Genomic DNA, 19,375 nt, shown 5'->3' with positions numbered 1-19,375 from the left:
AAACATCTTTTCACCTCATTAACTTTTTATGTCTTATTTAAATATTCTTGTAATTAAAAAAAAATCATATTGGATAGTAGTGAATTATTATTGATTAAATAGATATCGAATTACAGGTTTTTATTACAGAAAACTTCGATTTATTTTTCTCGTCCACCGTGTAGGTACTTGCGGGACCCTAAGGCTTCCTCGTCGTCGTATTCCCTCCTATTGTAACAGGATGTTCGTCGTCCTTATTGGGCGTCTCATCTCCACTTTTCGGTACATCATGACAATTGAATCTGAAACAGATCGATATACATACAGATTGACTCTCGATGGCGATACATTATATTATAGTCTTGAAATAGAGGTGTGGAATAATACTTATCGATTTATAGTTATTGTTTAACTGTTTCCATATTTAAAACATCTCTTTTTGTAATATACGGGTGATAATAATAATAATAATAATAATGCACCCTCTATGGAATTCGAATAAGATTTTTGTATCTAGAGGCGGTAACGATTTAAATTAATTATCCTGCAGTTAAGTTTACGCCGCAAGTTTCGCGGTTTCTCACAGTTTGTTTTTTTATTTATTCATTTTCCGTGTTAGACACGAAATTGAACGTATCGAAAAGTTACTATATTAATTAACCTCCTAATAAATAATATGAAAAAATTAAAATAAATTTTATATTTCAACGAAACAACGTAGAATGTAATCTAATTAGTTAACTAAAACATTTCCAGTTTCTATCGAAATAAAATACGAGCGTACACGTATACATATATTTCGCCCATCTCTACAGTAGCAGAAATAAATTGTTCGGGGTATGGGGAGATGCGAAAATGGAGGGAAATGGTATCTCACGTCACCAACAGACGTAAATATTATGACTGGACTCCAGCAAGGTGCTGAACTTTTTCTTTGGCGTTTTGTTGCCTTTTTATACGATGTTTGCCTTTCCAGAAGGTTTCTGTTATTTATTTTTCTTTGTAATTTTAGTCCAGACAACAAATTCCGATAGAAAAATATTCCTCCGCGTGTACTTTCTTCTTGACGAATTTTATTTATTAACTGGTCTATTTTTATCAATTCTTATTTTGAGTTTGGATTCTGATAATGGGAAAACTTACGTTTCAAAGCAATTGAAACGTTTGTAAGGTAATTGTTTCCTTATTTTTATCACCACTTTAATTTTTTCATTATTGAAATTGATTTTTCAGTTAATTTGGAGGGTTAAACAAATTCATGTTGAACTGGGATAAATTTCTCTCGAATATAACCAACACTCTGTATCCACTTAATATAATTTATTGTCGTTATTAGGTTTTAGTCATTCTCTTTGTTTTTGTAAATTGTATGATTACCTCATTTGCAGTTTCGCTAATTATACAAAGTGTTTGTCTTAAAAGTTTAATTTGTCTTTAAAACGTTTATGAAATAAAAAAACGCTAAATAGAATTTAAAAATTTAATTCAATAAAATAATATGCTGATCAAATACGAGCAACAAGTGAAAATATACATTTTAACTCCATTTTAAAAATGGACGATTTCATGACGTAAAGACTGTAACGCACCAGCTGGGAGGCAGCCAATGAGAATTCGCTCCCAAAACGACGCGCCAATTTGAAAAATTTGAATTGAATACAAGACTACAAGGTGTGCTATTGCGCACCAGCTGGGAAGCAGCCAATGAGAATTCGCTCCCAAAGAGATGCGCAGAACGAGACGAAAATGAGCCCTCGGGAAGAACACACCTTGTGTAGTTTAGAATATGCTAAAAGAAACAGGAAATCGGTTCATTATTTTATTCAGTATAAATAATTTTTATTACAATAAACACAAAGTTTATGCCTTTTGGTTAAATAAGAAAAATTCTTTGTACGTTTTCCATTACAAAAATTGATATTTGAAATATTATTAATGGAAAGTTTGTCATAATAACTAAAATAAAGTTTTTCAATTCTTCCGAGCCTTTTCCATTATAATAAGTTTATTTTTTCAATTAAAAAATATGTAAATAAGTATTAAAATTGAAAATTACGAAGATACTTATAGTCGAGATCAACATTTTTTCTTCAATTCTTTCACGTGAATGCTTCAATGCAGTTTCTTGTTGTTGGTTTGGTCCTCCCTGTAGCTTACCCAGCCTACTATTCTGTCGAAACAGTAAAGTAACATCTTCTTCTCTTCTGCCACCATTCAGCGCGCGCGCTCGCGACGGAAAGCACGCGACGTTGAGCTGAAGAAGTCCTCGAACGCGTGTTATTTACGAAATTTCCAATTTGCGAAAAAAAAAAAAAAAACTTTTGGTATTTGATGAGTGCGCGCTAAAGTAAATTTTGTGGGTTGGTTTTTTGATAAAAAAATGAATCTGGAAGAATTATTTAGAGGCTGGCTCTTACCTATTTTATTTCTGGTAAGATTACACATAATATTAAATTTGTATTTAAATTTATACCTGATACGAACTTGTTATAAAAGAAAAAATGTTTAATTCGAACAAACAAATCTTGTCTGTAGAATACGAAACTACAGGTGAACCTTAAATTGTTGGCAGGTATTTATTCAGAGGGAAGCTTTTATCCAGGACCGGAGCGGTGTTTTCTTATTAACAGTTCTTTAGAACGCAATTTTAATTTATTATTAGATATAATACGATTTCGTTTTAGCCCATTTATTAAATTTATATTTGGGTGATTATAATTATATTCTTAGATTTGTAATTATTGTTTATTTCTGTACATTTTTTGTTTGCGATGAATTTAATCCGGCCCATATTTTTTTTAACAATATCTATTGTTATTTGTACATTTGAGAACATATATTTAGTGTGTGTGCTTTAGGAAAATCGCATAAAAGAAACTTACCTCTACAATGGGTGTTCTAATTTTGCCTGAGAAATTTGAAGGTCTGATGTTTTCCTATCATTTCGTCTTATTTATTAAAGGGAAATAATTTTCAAACGACATAAAATATATGTGATTGAGTACTTGTAAAAAAATTTCATTCCCCTTCATTATTTTTTTTTTGAACGATTACGTTCGAGTAATGAAATTTGGAGGGTGAGAGCGAACGGATGTCAGTTTCTTCAATGATGTACTTCATCGATGACGTCATAAAATCCCAAGGTTAAATCATAATGATACACAATAAGTCGTTACAATAAAATTTTATTTCGTTTTATTAAATATTGATGATGATTCGGTGTGAACAAAAAAAAAATGATTTAATTACATAAAATTTTATTCAAAACAAAAAAAACCTCAAATTCATTTGTATCGACAGTTTATTTAATTCTTACTGAAAATAAATCGATTATTCTAGATCGCGTGTGGTAAATAAAAATTTTAATCCCCTCGTATCAGTATACGAGGGGATTAAAACTTGTTTAACGCTAGTAAAAACGAACCTTAAAACTTTCCGTTCGTGAATCCTCAATAATATAATCCCATAAATTAATCAAATGGAGATTATACCCTTAAAATCCCTAAACCGTTTAAATATTAACTCGGAAGTTTTATTAGAACCTTTATCACGTTTTTGGATATAACCCAGCCCGGTTTAATCTTCGTTTTGTATAATTTATCGTCAAGTAGTTACTACTAATTCATTATTATACTCGTTTACTATATAAAATATGTATATTTATTGGCGTTGCATGATGAATTTGCGTGTTATTCGTTCACATTCAACCACACTTGAAATTAACGACGACAAAAAAAAAGTGAGAAAAAAGTCTATTTCCAAACTCGTTATAAATAATTTTTTCTCTGTTTTGCAATACGTCTAAATAATTATTACTCGTTAATGAATATTCAAACGAGGCGCTCAACGAAAAATGTTTACTTATTAATATTCCGAACGCGACTTTTCATTCGAAAAATGGAAAAATTCTTTTTCGAACCAGTACGTTCAACTCGTATAACCAAAATTATAAATGCACCTATAAGTTTTCGCATTCCGATATATTTTAATACGCGGTGAAAAATAACTCTGATGGTATTTGAAAATGCACTTAACTTGTTTCGTTTAAATACACCTAATATGGATGGATTTCCATTTACGTGAACATTTTCCACATAAACACACCACTTGCAGCTATGAATTCGAGAATGAATTAGCGTTTTTAATGAAGAGTCATCAGGTACGAGAATCAATATTCCCATAAATTATTGAAAAGCGATTAATCGATGTATAGTGTTTTATAAATTGACCTGTATATTTTTGTTTTGGATTTTAAAATTATTTTGCATTAAGACAATTCTCGTTATTAACTACAACCGACTAAATTACCTCAAACGTCTTATATAAACAGTATATACACATATTTATATAATATAAACTCCACACTATATATTGTAAAATAGTCTCCGTTCAGAGTTCCGAGTTAATATCTTAACGCCGCCGTAGAACGATTACCGATTTAATTGTTTACAATGTGCAACGCTTATTTGGATAAAATGAATCTGTGTTGTTAGATTGACTACAACTTCCATTTTACGGTAATCGAAGAATATAACGTTTAAAAAACTGTAACTATTCGTTGATTACATATTTAGCACTAAGAAATAAATGGGATCATAAGCTCAAACTGATTGTTAGCGTCTCTCATATTATGTTATTAAGCCGCGTTCGTGCAACTGAAAAAATGATTCTCGAAACAATCGGTCATGTTTTATAGTTCTATGATCTCAGCTGTCATCTACATAGACAAATCACTTACCTGAAATATATGCAATTCTTTATACACGTAAATTTTTAACCACTGCCGTATATTTATTAAAAATTAAATTTGTTTGCTAAGCTCCTACTATGAAAATTTTTGAATTATTATGATAACTAGACGTAGAAAAATCTTGAAATATAGTTATTATTAGTTTACATCTACTATGTACGATATAGCTCAAAACTTAACCTCAAAATAAATAGTTTTATACAGTGGTCCAATAAATCTTGCATATGGACTGATTTTACGTACTTGGGTGCATGAAAATATAAGATGTAATCAAAATAGGGCGAGGTTAAACACATATCAACGATGTGGAAAGAAATAAGAAATATAAAAGTTTGTTTAATCCAACTCCGAATAAAGTTTATCGACCTATGAACTTTTATTTATAATTTGAATAAATACCTAGGCGTATATATATATATATATATATATATATATATATATATAGGTGCGAATTTCGTATAAATATTATTCATTATATTAATCAGACAATCGCTTCATCATTAATTGGTTCTATTAAAACGCGATAAATCATTAAAATTATTTACCGCTTAGACTTTTTTGTAAATAGCATCTGTTTAGTTAAAAAAATATATTGTCTGATTTCTAATGCGAAAGCAAGAATCGGTTTTACGGTGGTTAATTTATAATTAAATAACACACTTCAAAAACCAGTAGATATTCAGTTTCATTTCAAGGAAACTATGAAATTGCTAATAACGTTTTGAATTAACCGAAAAATTTCATCCGATAAATAAATTTTATCCGGAAATTAACCAATTCTTTATGCTCTCTACTTAATATCAAAATATATGTCGTTCCGACGTTACACGGTATAAAAATCAAATCAGTCACACTATTAAGTAAAGTAAAACTACGATTTTTCATTTATTATTTTTCGATAGAAATGTACAAATTTTACACGATTTTCTTGCTTCGCTATTTTATCGGGCGACCGATCATCTTCGAAAAACAAATTTAATGTAATTTGAAAACATGAATCGGTGTTAGGTATCATTTTAAAATATCAAATTGGAAATACGTGAATATTAGTCGTGATACTTTTGAACTAGATTAAACTACTATCAAGTTGTGGGAAAATCGTAGCAATTTCAACTTAATAAAACGTAGTTACAGGAGAAAAAATTGATGATTATTTTAAAACCTGAAATTATCTATATATATATAAAAAAAAAAGGTTAATGCAACAGTTATACGCGGTATATAGTGTGTGTAAATAAATGCATGTTTCGTAAACAGTGCCAATTATTGATACCAGTACGGTTAGATATAATTGTAGAACAGAAAACGTAATAATAATTTCATTACGTAATTACTCGTTAAATTCCCGTCTTAGACTATTGACGTGACGATCGAATAAAAATATATTAAAGAAAATTCATATGAGTACGAAGAGGGATTAAACTCATTATTTGAACATGTGTCATCACCAACACAAAAATAAGTAAACCCCAAATTAATTTCCCAACTTGTGTAATTTCCCTGCATAAATTTACATTTGATTTTCACCCTAATGTCGAATTGGTTTTGCGGCTCCCCAAAAAACCGCTTAATATGCACCTTGCACTTTCCTCTTCAATGCATTTAAAAGAAGTGATTTACTCACTTACCCGATACCCTCTATTTGTCCAACAACCAGAACCGTAACATATTGAATTGAATTTCATCATGAAATTCCAATATTGATCGAAATGATTCTTAATTATCTAATTATATACCGATTTTTTAAGCTTTCTCCGAATTAACAAAATTTTGTATAAATAAAGTCGACTTAGTATCGAGTCATTAAATTTTTTTTTAGACGACGCCATCTAAAAAGTTGTTCGTTTCGTATTAATTCACATACCGAAAGTTGCGTTTTTGAGTGTTCCATGTAGTAACATTGACAGTTCCGTACTGCAAAACACTTTCGGGACGTTCTGGAGTAGCCACTTCATTGTTGACAGTTGACAGTTCAATAACAAATACGATTATCAATCAACAAGTAGCACTTTCGGTTATTGGTATACACATAACTATTTCAATCCAAATCACACTATCGTCGTATTTCGAATTACTTTTTGTAGGTCCGATTCTGGGTTACGCATTTGAATCCCTCAAAATCACATCTCCTTTATTTGAGGTTAACTATTTCGGATTTGTCAATCCCCTAGTTTTCGTTCGCCGTGCCAATCCACAATCCAATTCGAGATTGATTAATTTGCGTTTTTCCAAATATTGGTTCTATTGAATTTCTTTCGTGGAAGATTCATATTAATAAAATGTTAAAATAATTCAAAAGTATTTTTATTATCGAAATAATTATAATAATATAATAAATATTTCTATATACAGTTTTAATAACTTTAGAAAATGATATTATCTAAAGGTAAAGATTGATTATACGTACAGGCCTATAAAAGATATTAAAGTAAACGACCGAGGAAAATTTTATTCTAAAGTATATTCCAAAGTCGTTTCAAAATATTCTAAATATTGTCTATAATTTTCTGAACTGTGACGACAATCTATTGTTGTTTTAAAGACATTAAAACGCCCGTTATGTAAATTGTAAATATCCGCAATTTTCTTCATTATTTTCAAGCAAAAATCATTAATGTATCGATAAAAACTTGGTAATTAGATGTAGTAAAATTAATGTTTTATACTATCTAACGAAATCGCGATGCAACACGCAACCGATAGTTAAATATTATCCGTGTTTGTAATTGCGTACATAACCTAAAATGTTTAGTTTGACATAAACATATTTCTTCTTTTTTTTTACGCCGTAAAGAAAAAATGTTCGGAATACACGACGCCGTGCGTTATGAATCGAAGTAATTGATAGGGTCAAATGTCGGTGAACTTTTTATAATTCTTTTACAGTACTTATTATTACCAATTGTGATATTACAAACCAATATAGGTATGTACTTACTCACCATCTGCGTGGATTTTTTATTGTCTATTGAAAATTCGTGACGCGTATACAGGGTGGCTTTTAAAAAATAAGAATAGAATATATAACATCCTTATTATTATATTTTTTACCAACATAAAAAAATCGATGTCAATTGAAGTGTGTTGAAAAAATATCGGTCTCGCTGTCTTAATGTATACAAAATAAGAACGAATGTTCATATAACTGAAAAAAGTGTTTTTTATCACCGCGAGACGTATATTTTAAAAACGTGTTTGCTTAAACAGTGACACTAACTGTAATATTATACAGTCTGCAAATATTTTCGACTGGATCCCCAACAACACATGTAACAAGTATTTATTTCAACTCGTTAGTTATTCGAAACGGTAACCGTTATAAATATTACACAAATCTTAATAATAAGTGGGATTCAAACAGGTATAGTTTCGAGTTTAGGATGGTGTCAAAATAGGTATAATAAAAACTACTAGAAAAATCATTGGGTAAATATTCAAATGATAAAACCAACTACTAACGAGTAATTTAAAATTATATCACCGATTTCTTTTAAGATAAAAAACAGGTTTAATATACCTATTAAGTCACAAATCAAACGAGTTTATATTTGTGGAGAATGTTGAAAATAAGTTTTTCTTCTTCTTTTTCTACGATATCTCGTCAAAGGATTGCTATTATTAAATTTGTTAGAGCCAAATATAATTGAAATTTACCTGATATGTCGAAGATAATCAAAATTTAAATATTAACTGTCAATAGCTTCTGTTTTCCGGTGCTCTAACTAATCCGACATTCACATACATATTTTTTTAAAGAAAACCAGACAAGATGGTAATAATACTAAAACAGGTGACGTTCAAATAGCGGATTAAATCTTACGATAAACCACATATTTGTATCCGTTGTTTGTAATTGCGTACATAACCTAGAATGTTTAGTTTGACATAAACATATTTCTTCTTTTTTAACGCCGTAAAGAAAAAATGTTTAGAATACATATATTTTGTAAGCGCTTAAAGTATTTTATGATAATTGAAAAGGTAATTTCAGAATTATTCTTGAAGTGCCGATGAAAGTAAATAAACTAGGAAGTAGTAGGCACGAAAAAGCAACACCCTCGAGATATGCGAAAGAAGACAAAATAATGAGATAACTGTTTGTGTTTTTTTTTTAAATTATTCTTCTATAGTTTTCAAGGTCCAATGTAATTTTAACGTCTGTTACTCGATAGAAGAACTCTTAGGTTAAAAATATCGCATATTGTCGAAGTGTTTTTTAATTTTCTAGAACAGATTTTTTTTTTATTTCAATGTAAAATTCATTTAATTGATTATATATCTCAAGATATTGAATTATAAAATGGATAATTATTTACATCTTTTTACTACGTTAATATTATTTTAGCTCAGAATTTGTATGAAATGAACGTTTCGCGTTTATAACTTGTTTTTAGTTGTCTTTTTGTTTTATACAGGATGCTTATTAAATATACATCATAAATTATTTATATTTTAAAAAAAATTTATAGTTATAATTACCTTATATTTTCTTTTAAACGAGAATAAATATTGACAGCGATTTTTTAACACATATAGAATTCTACAAAAAAGCAATGTCTTAAAAAAAACCAAAATGCAATAGTCAAGTTGAACTTGAATCAGGAATCACGTTTGTAAATCAAAATGTCAATTAATAATAATAAAAAAACTTAAATTGGTTATTTAAATTTTGAATAGATTCTTTTATAAATTAGAATATACATTAACAAGGAATTTCAATGTCAACTTTGATAATTTATATAGGTTATGTTTGAAAATCATTTCGAATATATCATTAATAATTTTAAATATTTTACATAAAACATAAAATTAATCACATCTAAATAAAACAGGATATAAATATGTTAATTATTGCATCCGTTCAAATTTCCACCCTAAAAACACCGCTTCTATTTAAAATGTCCCTTTTGAATTATTAAGAACATGTTTAAAAAAACTATAAGTAATTTAAATTACGAATAACAAAAAGTATACTTTCGTAATATGAACGTTATACGGTTCAAAATTTAACATCGTCGTCGAGAAGGCATTTTACATAATTGACTAAATAACCTTGACCAGAGGACTTGATAGCTCCTTAAGATAACGTGTATATGGACATTTCATAATTAAACTAAATCATCTAGGTACAATTTACGCATGTTACAACAGTTCAAACATAACAAAAAAATGAATTATTCAAAATAGATGTATAGTTGATTAAATTAAAACCGGTATGAAATTCCACTACTTTCAAAATATTTTTATACTTGATAGTAAGAATGTTGTTTTTTTCTAAAATTAAGAGGAAAGTTAGTATATATATGATTATATATAAAACTACAAGACACAAAATAAAAGCATAATATACAATTCTTTTTTTTTTTTACCGTGGAATTTAATGCGCCACTGTCTTCACATGTGATAGTTGTCGTTCCTTTGGGTCTCATAATGGCAAATTTGAAACAATAACTTCACAATAAGTCTCAACAATGCTCAAATAAGGTGGAGGTTATTGCACAATAAATAACTTTGAACGTGGTTTAATTGGAAACGCAACGAACAACGAACGGTATAAAGGCATCCTTTTCGTATTATGACTTTGCTTCTTCTTTTTTATGGAAATTAGGCTACATTTAAAAAAATGTACAGTAATTGACCCACTATATTATCATTGTTATTCATTCACATAAGGACTTATATTTTACTGGCTTATTAATATACACTGTTGTAATCAAACTGTACGAGGTAATTTAAAATTGTATATGTGTAATAACGTTTCTACGTTTAGATGTTTTGCATAATATGTATAAACTTCATTCTTTGGACATTTAAATTATATTGAATTCATCGTAATTTATTGACAAAAAGTCTTATCTAGTTAATTCTTTTGTTTTGTTGTTTTTAAAGTATCCTCGGTGACTGCAATTGTATAGTTTTATTTTATTTCCTGGTAATTTTTCAGCCTCGTCCGAGATCTTACTAGATAAAACTCGAAAGATCAATGGGACATATTAATTCAATGGAACTGTTATTTTAAGCATCTTACGAGTTCGTTCGAATTGAAAACTTAGTTAATAAATATAAGTTCTTCCAATACTTTTAACAATCGACATATTGTTAGTAACTTGAAAAAAATATAATTTATTCCATCTGTATTTTTTCGCAAATATTTCGGCTATTCAATTTCAAAGAATTTCGTTTGCAATCTAATATCTAATTAAATAAAACTATCCTTATACAAACATCGACGATTATTATTAGGAACTTCTAACAAGTTTTTTCTATGTCCATGTATGTAAACGTCAAAAATCGCACTGTCAACATTCCTTGTAAATGACATTTGACAATAACATACCCGTGCGTTTTGAGAAGAAAACTTAAACTTCTTGGTTTAATCAAATTGTCATTTTAATTTGTCTATTTACACAAATTTAATCAATTAAAAAACTTTATTACATTACCGAGATGTATTTAGAATGGAAAGATTTATGCCCCTAAATGTAGGCAGCACATTATACATACAATTTCTTTAAAAATAAGACACGTTCAAGTCTTAAGTAGCATGTTACGAATGGGCGTAGAAAAAGTATAGTACGTTACACGAGTTGTAAGCTCATTACGCACTCACAAAATTTTTCGCATTCACGTGCGTAATGGTTTACTTACAACTCTTGTTACGTAATATACTATTCTATTCTTCGATAATTAATATCAACATGAAATTTTCAAATCTAATTTAGCAAGTTGGTAATAACAGTTAGAATATATCATCCAACTTGACGCATCAAATGTGCCACCAGAGACCGGATACTAACGATCAAACAACAGGCCAAAACAACACTTGCCCTCCCAACTGTTACATTCGACAAGGGATAATTTGTTTTTGTTCTATATAGAATAATTAAATTTTGATTTTAGTATTCTAGGTGATTAAATTTTGTTTAAACTTGAAATAATTCATATTTTTCTGTATTAGTTTTTACGTTTTACGGAATTATATCAAAGTAAATATTATGTTGAGTTGTTTCTTTTTCGTGTGACGCCATCTTGAAGTTAATATTTAACTCGATATCAACATCGAAGTATTATTTAGTTGGGGATTCTGAGCTCTCGCGGATCGATAAATTTACGACGAGACAATTAGATTTTCTAAATGATCGACTCGAGACTTACAAGATTCATTCAATTTACACACTTCAATACACAATAAAAAATAACTCGAACAGGTGTCACATTAGCGGACTCGCCCATTTTAATAAATTGAATATATTTCTCTGTAACGCATTTTCGGTTTTTGAAACGGTTGTTTATATAGATCACGTAAATTCGCAACACAAAAAATTGTTTTTCGCATTTTTTTTTTACTGAATAAATAGAACTTTCGCGGTCACAAAAACTAAATGTTCAGTCAGTAAAAAAATTAATGATAAACGATCTAAATTGATTGACGTAAAAGAATGCTTCGTAACATACAGGGTGTGTGTAAATTCATGCTATAAATTTAGACACACCCTATATGTAACAGTTAACAGATGTACTGATCGCATTAAATATATGTTTTAAATGAATTATTCGTATTAATTCAAGTTCTTGTCTCACGTGTAAATCTAAGGAAACGAAACAATGAATGGAGATGAACTGGGAAACTCGAAACGTATTCATTGTTTATTTTCATACATGTAATACACACTTAATTGCGTTTAACAAAGTATAAATTGAGGAGGATCAAGTGGGCGATATGCATAAAAGGATAAAAGCAATGCGTTATTCATTCTAAACCTTCACTACATTTAATATTAATTTTTTATTAATAACCGGAGACATTTTAAGGTTAATGATGTCATTTTCTTTTTACGTTTATCACAGGGTCGCATCTCTTATATTTTATCGATTAAATTTTACGTAAATTGATGAAAATTCTACTACAACAAAAACTTTAACGTGATAAAAAATCGATAGAATTCAAATCTGTTAACCCAGTAGTTCTCACATTATCTAAAAGTTGTTTTTTTTTTCTAATAGGCTAGTTGACAAATTTTGGGAATTAGTTTAAAACTATAGCTTAGCATCTATTTCACCCCAAAAATATATTATTTTAAGAAAAATAGGTTTTTTACGTTAATATCTTTAGTTTTTTGAAATTGACCGCGAAAAAGGCCAAGACTGTCATGGCGTCGCGAAACAGCTGTGTTTGTTTATGACAGTCAATTGTGTTTTTTAATAAATAACGAATTCCTCGTATTATAAATACTGTATAGTGCTCCAGTGTTAAAAACGCCAGACAAATTATTCATATACGTTCCGAACAATAAAGAAATACGAAGAAAGTGGTTAAAAATGGCAAATAGGAATATGCTATTACTTTATCAACTAATTCCACAAAATATTTCTGTGAAGATTATTTTGATGTAAGTATCAAACAAAACTCGATGTATATATTTATAAATGTATAGTAAAAGGAATGAATTTTGCAAAATATACCATCATAATATACCAAACATAAAATTTTATAACTTTATGATTAAGTTATTGAAACTTTGTATTCGCTAACCTCAAAATCAGTAAATTATTTTCATTCCACAGTGTGTAAATGCAACTCTCTAATAATTGCTAATTAAATAATACTTTCGACTTCCGATAAACAAAAGTAGGTGTTTATTGAAAAAAAAAAAAAAATTGTCAAGCATAACGGCGTTTATTTTGGGCAAATTACTGCCCCGTTTGCTTTGTTAAATCCTGATTCCCTGGCAATTTATACCTGTCTTTCTAGATGTTTGTGTTTCGGTATTAAACACCTCATTTTGTGCGATTTTATTTTCCAAAAATTTTCAATGGAACGAGCCTATTGTTGAGACTTTTTAATGTGTACTGTCGAGTATTTATCAACTGTTGATACAATACAATTATAGTGAAGGAACATAAATTTATGTATAGTATATTTTGTAAATATTTGAACCGTAAAAAGTTGTAATGTATTCTTTGATCAAAATGGACTTACCGTGTAATTGTTTTTTATATCTTGCACAATTTTTTCCACCACAGAAAAATACCTTTTAGTAATACTAAACTTACAAAATCTCGATAAATCATAATTTGTAATATACGATGTTCTTTTATGTTTTCGATGAGATTCTATTGTATTAGAAGCAAGAATCTTCGATGGTAAGGGATATGTGTTATTTTTGATAAAAAAAAAAAGAATTGGTGGAATCAAAAATTATAATTATCAAAAGTATTGTAATTGAATTTGACTTGCTAATTTTCTTCACTTTAGAAACATATAAAATATTCAGATATATCAATTTTGGAAAAGTCTTTTTATCTTCATATAAGTACCATGATTTCATTTGGAATAATACAATTGATAATAGTTACTTTAAAAGTAGAAAGTGAAACGTGTGATTTTCTCGAAAAAATCTTGAATCAACCGGTATGTATATGATTTATAAAATGAAGTAAAAAAAACTAGTAGATTAGAGAGAAAAAACTACGAAATGAGGAATAGAAACCGAACCATATTACAAACACGCTTAAGAAAGAAATAGATAATAAACATGAACGTCAGAAAAATAATAAAACTTCCCTACGGACAAAAACATTAAGTTTCCCGTTAATATACTATTATATACTGAAGATGATTAACATTTCGTTTAAAATAATTGACACTTAGCCCAAGGAATAATAACGAACATGATATATTATCGTTTTATAACCACGACGTTATCTATTTAATCAACTTACCTATACGAAATTGAAATACGGTTGTATATACAGGGAATCATAATAAATATATTATCTATAATCCGAATTTATATTACAGGTATGTGGACAGTCGACAAAAGCTCACGTGCTAGGTGACGAATGTAATAGTGATTGGGAATGCAAAGAAGATATATTAGGATCAATTTGTAATAGAGGACGATGTGCTTGTCAACCATTTCATGCCAGAGTAAACCAAACAAGTTGTGTACAAGGTAAAATTTCGAGTATATTATACCCATTACGCATAGAAATTGTAAAATGTGTTGCATACATTTAGGGGCATCACTCTTTCGGTCCTAAATATATCTCGCTAATGTCAAAAGTTTTTATGTTATTTAATTGACTAAATTTGTGTAAATAGACAAAATAAAGTTTTAGGTAAATAAAAATTTGATCGCAAGAAGTTTAAATTTTCTTCTCAAAACGCGCGCGCGCGTGTGTGTTATGAGATCACATGTTATTATTAAATGTCATTTACAAGGAATGTTGACAGTGCGATTTTTGACGTTTACAGCTTGTTATAAAAAAGAAATCTATAAATTCCCACGTAAATCGAAGGATAAATTGAAAATTAAAATATTAAAGTATGTTTATTAAAAAATCAATAATTTTTTTATAGATTGTGCTACATTTTATTAGAACAAATTACAAGAATCCAATTGATAATTTCCATTAATAGAATCTGATATTTCACACTTTCTCCTTGTGGTATTTTATAGTTATCTGCCGATCTATTCGTTCATTCATTTGTAACTTATACATTATATACTATTTCAATTAATTAATTACAAAATTTATGGGCAAACTGTCATTTAGCATACGAAAACCGTTTAATTTAGTTTGCTAATCATTAAAACCACGATAATTAATTTCAGTTGTATTCTTTGAGTCTTTAGTATCTAGTTTATTAATTTTTTTTTTTTTATTTAAGCAACTCTACTGGGATATGATTGCGTTGTTCCGGAACAGTGTTCTTTGAAGGTGGCCAACAGTAGTTGTCTAGAAGGAGCGTGTCGATGTGTCGACGGTTTCCTGCAATTCCGGAAGCACACTTGTCTCGGACGTGAGTATTTAGCTAAATTACTTTCATTTATACTATCACTTATTCATATTGAAGTCATTTATTCGATAGGTTAAATACAAAATTTTATTTGTGCCACTTTTAAAACATTCGGAAATATTATCAAATGTGTATTTTTTTCTCTACATAATCTCTCGCCTTTTTTTTTTAAATGACATCACCTCGTATTATTATTTATCTATTAATAATTGTAGTACTGCAACCGTGACTAAAACACTGTGTTTTTTTTTACGTCCATAAAATTCATTATTGTCGTATAGAGAATGAAACGACTGCGAGTTATTTCTATCTCGAAGAAAATTACATAATAATTGTCGAATAATGGTATCTCATTTCCTTCCAATGTAGATATGAAATTTTAGATATTACTTGAAGATTTAACGATAAGAACTACTGGCCTGCGTGAGATTTAACAATTACTAACGTTGAAATTAATGACACTTCCAACTTGAGAAGTTATTCAATTATCATCATTGATTAACTACCTAGATCAGATTATGAAATACTTATACAGAAGATGAACTCAAAATTATATGTATACAGAATGTACATTTATTTTAGTTTTTTATTTTAGCTGCAAGACCTGGAAACGTCTGTTACAGTAACGAACATTGTCGATTATGGACAGCGGACAGCCATTGCGATTTTTTAATACCAAACCTCTTCGGTAGATGTTCCTGTAATACGCCATTCAAACAAGTCGGTGACGCTTGTGTAAGATCGGCGTTCCAAAATAAACCTACAACTGCTTCGACGACTATTTCAACGTCGAGTAGTACAATAACTACCACTTTTATTACTACAACCACGACTCAGAAGACGGAAATTGAAAATCACGATGTTGAATCAAACGTAATTGGACATGATGATGATAATCATCGGGATGTTACTACAGAAAAAGATAGACTTACTGAAAAGGTTGGTTATTTCATTTCATTTATTTAATGATTCAACGATTAATTTGATGTTATCAGGTATCTACAGGACCCGAAACTACCAGTCAACTTGCTCAAGTTACAAAAGAGGTTGTATCAGACGTGGATTTTACTACAAGAACTACAATCTCGAGAATATCCACAACTACGGAACCTAAATCTACCGTCTCTCCAACTAGAATGATACCTTCTATTACAACAGGTACGTTTTAGACACTATATAATGAATTAATTTATATATAATTTACTCGCGTTACTTGCAGTCGTACCTCCGACTACAACTGGCATACGAACAAGAGTGGAAACCGGTGACGAGGCTGTTAGTTTGGGCTTACCTTGCGTAACCGATATGCAATGCAAAATGTCGGATCCTTCGTCCAAATGTTTCGAAGGTATTTGCGATTGTATTAGCAAGACGAACGGTACAAAATCTTGTTCGGCAAAGAATCGTGGGTGCATACCGGGAACATTTCAAGTAAGTATGATTCAAAAAAATTTTACTAAATGATATTTTTTTTGTTGTTTTCTATTACGTGAATGTTTTTTTTTTTAGTATAGTATCTAATATGAGTAAAATAATCAGTTATGAACAAAACATTGATACTACGATCTGAAGAACGGAAATTTAAATTGATAGTGGGCGTCTTATATACAGATTTAATAAATTATGCGATATACGCTATTAAACATTCGCAACACAAACAATAACAGTGATTTAATGATAAAAAAAAAGAAGAATCTTCCAAGGTTCATGTTACATAGTGGTTAAAATATAAATATAACATTCCTAGAATGAATTATGTAATAATTAAAGTTTGAAAATATGTTTTTATAATTGTTTTCAGTGTCGAAGTACTGGAACTTGTATTAGTTGGTTTTTCGTTTGTGATGGCAGGAAAGACTGCAGTGACGGATCCGATGAAGAATGCACACGCAACAAATGCCCACTTGAGGCTTTCAGGTAAAGAATTTTCATTTTAATTGAAGCCGATATTAAATAATTCGTTTAAAGAGCAAACGCTATAATATTGACAAAATATAAAGACTCTGAAATAATATTTAGTATAAATTATTAAGAAAAACTTGAACTAATATCATTATATGAAACGGTGTTTTCATTATAGTTGCAAATCGTCGGGGAAATGTATATCAAGAGCAAATAGATGTGACGGATCAAAAGACTGCCCATTAGGAGAGGATGAATCGAATTGTCAAGCGATTGGTAAAAAAGGATGTCCACCAGACACATTCCAATGTCGAGATGGAAAATGTTTGCCAGAATACGAATTCTGCAACGCAATTATAAGTAAAGATATTTATAATTTCTTTATAAATTCATTCGTTCTACATTATTACACCATTATCAATATCTGTATAGATGTATTTCCGAACGATTCAAAATATAGTTACGCACTTAAATATAAAATGTACATACCTTATCAATTAAATAATAGTTTTGATATTTACACAAAGATTTAATACACGATTATATTTACGGCTAGTGCACATTGTTTATAGGTATGTTTTTGGTAGCTGCACTGGCAGAACTGGTTCAGGAAGTGTTCGCTAAAGCGTTCTTAGTAGTAGAACCGGCGCTAGATCGGTGTTCCAAAAAGTACAAAAATGTTTTCCATTATTACCAATACTCTACAAAGCTTGAATCACATCAAATAACCTCAAATACAACAATCGACATTATATCGTTCTTTGTATCCGATCGAACTAACTCGATACATTCTTTAATTGGTATGCACTGGTCTAGTTCGTAACATTTCCAATGCAGTTACAAAGAACAAACCTAATATGTCATCTATCATCGAGTGTACCACGTGGGCTATAAGAAATTATATCCCAACCTACTAGATAGTCAACAATCAATACACTAATATTATATTAAAAACAAGTAATAGGAGGTTTTCTATTGTAGCACAATTTCCGAATGCTAGAATAGCCTTCTGTTACAATTGTTTTATACTATTTTCTCTGTTTCGGCTTGTACGCACATTATTTATTCATAGAAAAATATTCATTAGGGAAATTACACCGTAACGTAGGCGATAAGTTGGTAGCACTGATTATTGTAAATAAAAATGGATATAACCTCACACCAAAGGACTCTTCGACAAAATAAATGTGTTTTCTTTCATGTTTAATTAACAAATAAAATGTGAGTATATAGATTGGAATCAATTTTTATACGAAAACGTGCGTGCGAAAATAACGTTCTAATACCGAAACGCAATTTACGTTTGGCTATTAAAAAGAAATGGTCAAAAAAGTAAATCTCCAGATAAATCGAAACACTTTCTAATTATTCCTAGTTTGATTTTAAAGCGATATTTATATTTTAAGGTTGCAGTGATGGAAGTGACGAACCACCTCATATTTGCAAAGGTAGGGCAAGGAGAAGACGAACAGAATATTGTCCATTAAGATGCGGTAACGGAAGATGTCGATCAAGTGCAATAGCTTGTTCTGGAAGAGACGGTTGCGGTGATGGTACAGACGAAAATCAATGCTCAGTTTGTAGTAAGTTGTTCATTTCAATTATATAAATAAATATACGTAATTTTTTATTTTTATTTTTTCAGGATGTCCAGTCGTGAAGAGTCGCAATTTATAGTTTATTTAATGATTTCTTTTAACTTGTACAATGCCAAAAATTCTGTAAATTATTTTTATTAAAATAAATAAGTTTGTAGGATTTACTTAATGAATTGTATGTTAGTTAGTATTTTGTAATGCTCAAAAACACTATTAACCCTTTGTATTTTATAGATATAGATTTATTTATTTAAAAATCATTAGGTTTTTAGAATTCTGTAAAAATAAACATTTTAAGTACTTGTCATTTTTATCATATACCATTGAGAAAAAAAACTATTT

General features: G+C 29.4%; 1 protein-coding gene and 2 long non-coding RNA genes across 4 annotated transcripts; 1 reads left to right on the top strand and 2 right to left on the bottom strand.

Moving 5' to 3' along the window:
* Positions 1 to 69: 69 nt before the first annotated feature.
* LOC130445475 (uncharacterized) lies at positions 70 to 18,165 on the bottom strand. The gene is made up of 2 exons (XR_008910055.1): positions 17,925 to 18,165; positions 70 to 281 (listed from the first exon to the last, which is right to left on the bottom strand). It is a non-coding gene; the product is annotated as an uncharacterized LOC130445475 (long non-coding RNA).
* Positions 1,446 to 10,297, bottom strand: LOC130445476 (uncharacterized). Its single transcript, XR_008910056.1, has 2 exons — positions 10,099 to 10,297; positions 1,446 to 1,768 (listed from the first exon to the last, which is right to left on the bottom strand). It is a non-coding gene; the product is annotated as an uncharacterized LOC130445476 (long non-coding RNA).
* LOC130445474 (serine protease nudel-like) lies at positions 2,195 to 19,337 on the top strand. Of its 2 annotated transcripts, none has more exons than XM_056781104.1 (10): positions 2,195 to 2,410; positions 14,532 to 14,685; positions 15,405 to 15,536; positions 16,129 to 16,472; positions 16,529 to 16,691; positions 16,753 to 16,964; positions 17,335 to 17,450; positions 17,614 to 17,795; positions 18,842 to 19,018; positions 19,081 to 19,337. In XM_056781104.1, exons 1-10 carry the CDS (start codon positions 2,360 to 2,362, stop codon positions 19,110 to 19,112), a joined length of 1,563 nt encoding a protein of 520 aa, XP_056637082.1. In that variant the 5' UTR covers positions 2,195 to 2,359; the 3' UTR covers positions 19,113 to 19,337. The 2 variants fall into 2 exon arrangements, with proteins under 2 accessions (XP_056637082.1, XP_056637081.1); XM_056781103.1 differs by lacking the exon at positions 2,195 to 2,410 and adding an exon at positions 13,969 to 14,141 and having other exon boundaries at positions 19,081 to 19,335.
* Positions 19,338 to 19,375: the final 38 nt, after the last annotated feature.

Source organism: Diorhabda sublineata, chromosome 6 (assembly GCF_026230105.1).
Source record: "Diorhabda sublineata isolate icDioSubl1.1 chromosome 6, icDioSubl1.1, whole genome shotgun sequence".
Lineage (NCBI taxonomy): Eukaryota > Metazoa > Arthropoda > Insecta > Coleoptera > Chrysomelidae > Diorhabda > Diorhabda sublineata.
This window is presented reverse-complemented; position numbering and strand designations above follow the sequence as displayed.

Coding starts and splice junctions, on each gene's coding strand:
- LOC130445474 (XM_056781103.1), top strand. CDS start 14,049: ATGATTTCATTTGGAATAATACAATTGATAATAGTTACTTTAAAAGTA. Junction 16,473..16,528: donor AAGATAGACTTACTGAAAAG/GTTGGTTATTTC, acceptor TGATGTTATCAG/GTATCTACAGGACCCGAAAC. Junction 17,796..18,841: donor ATTCTGCAACGCAATTATAA/GTAAAGATATTT, acceptor TTATATTTTAAG/GTTGCAGTGATGGAAGTGAC.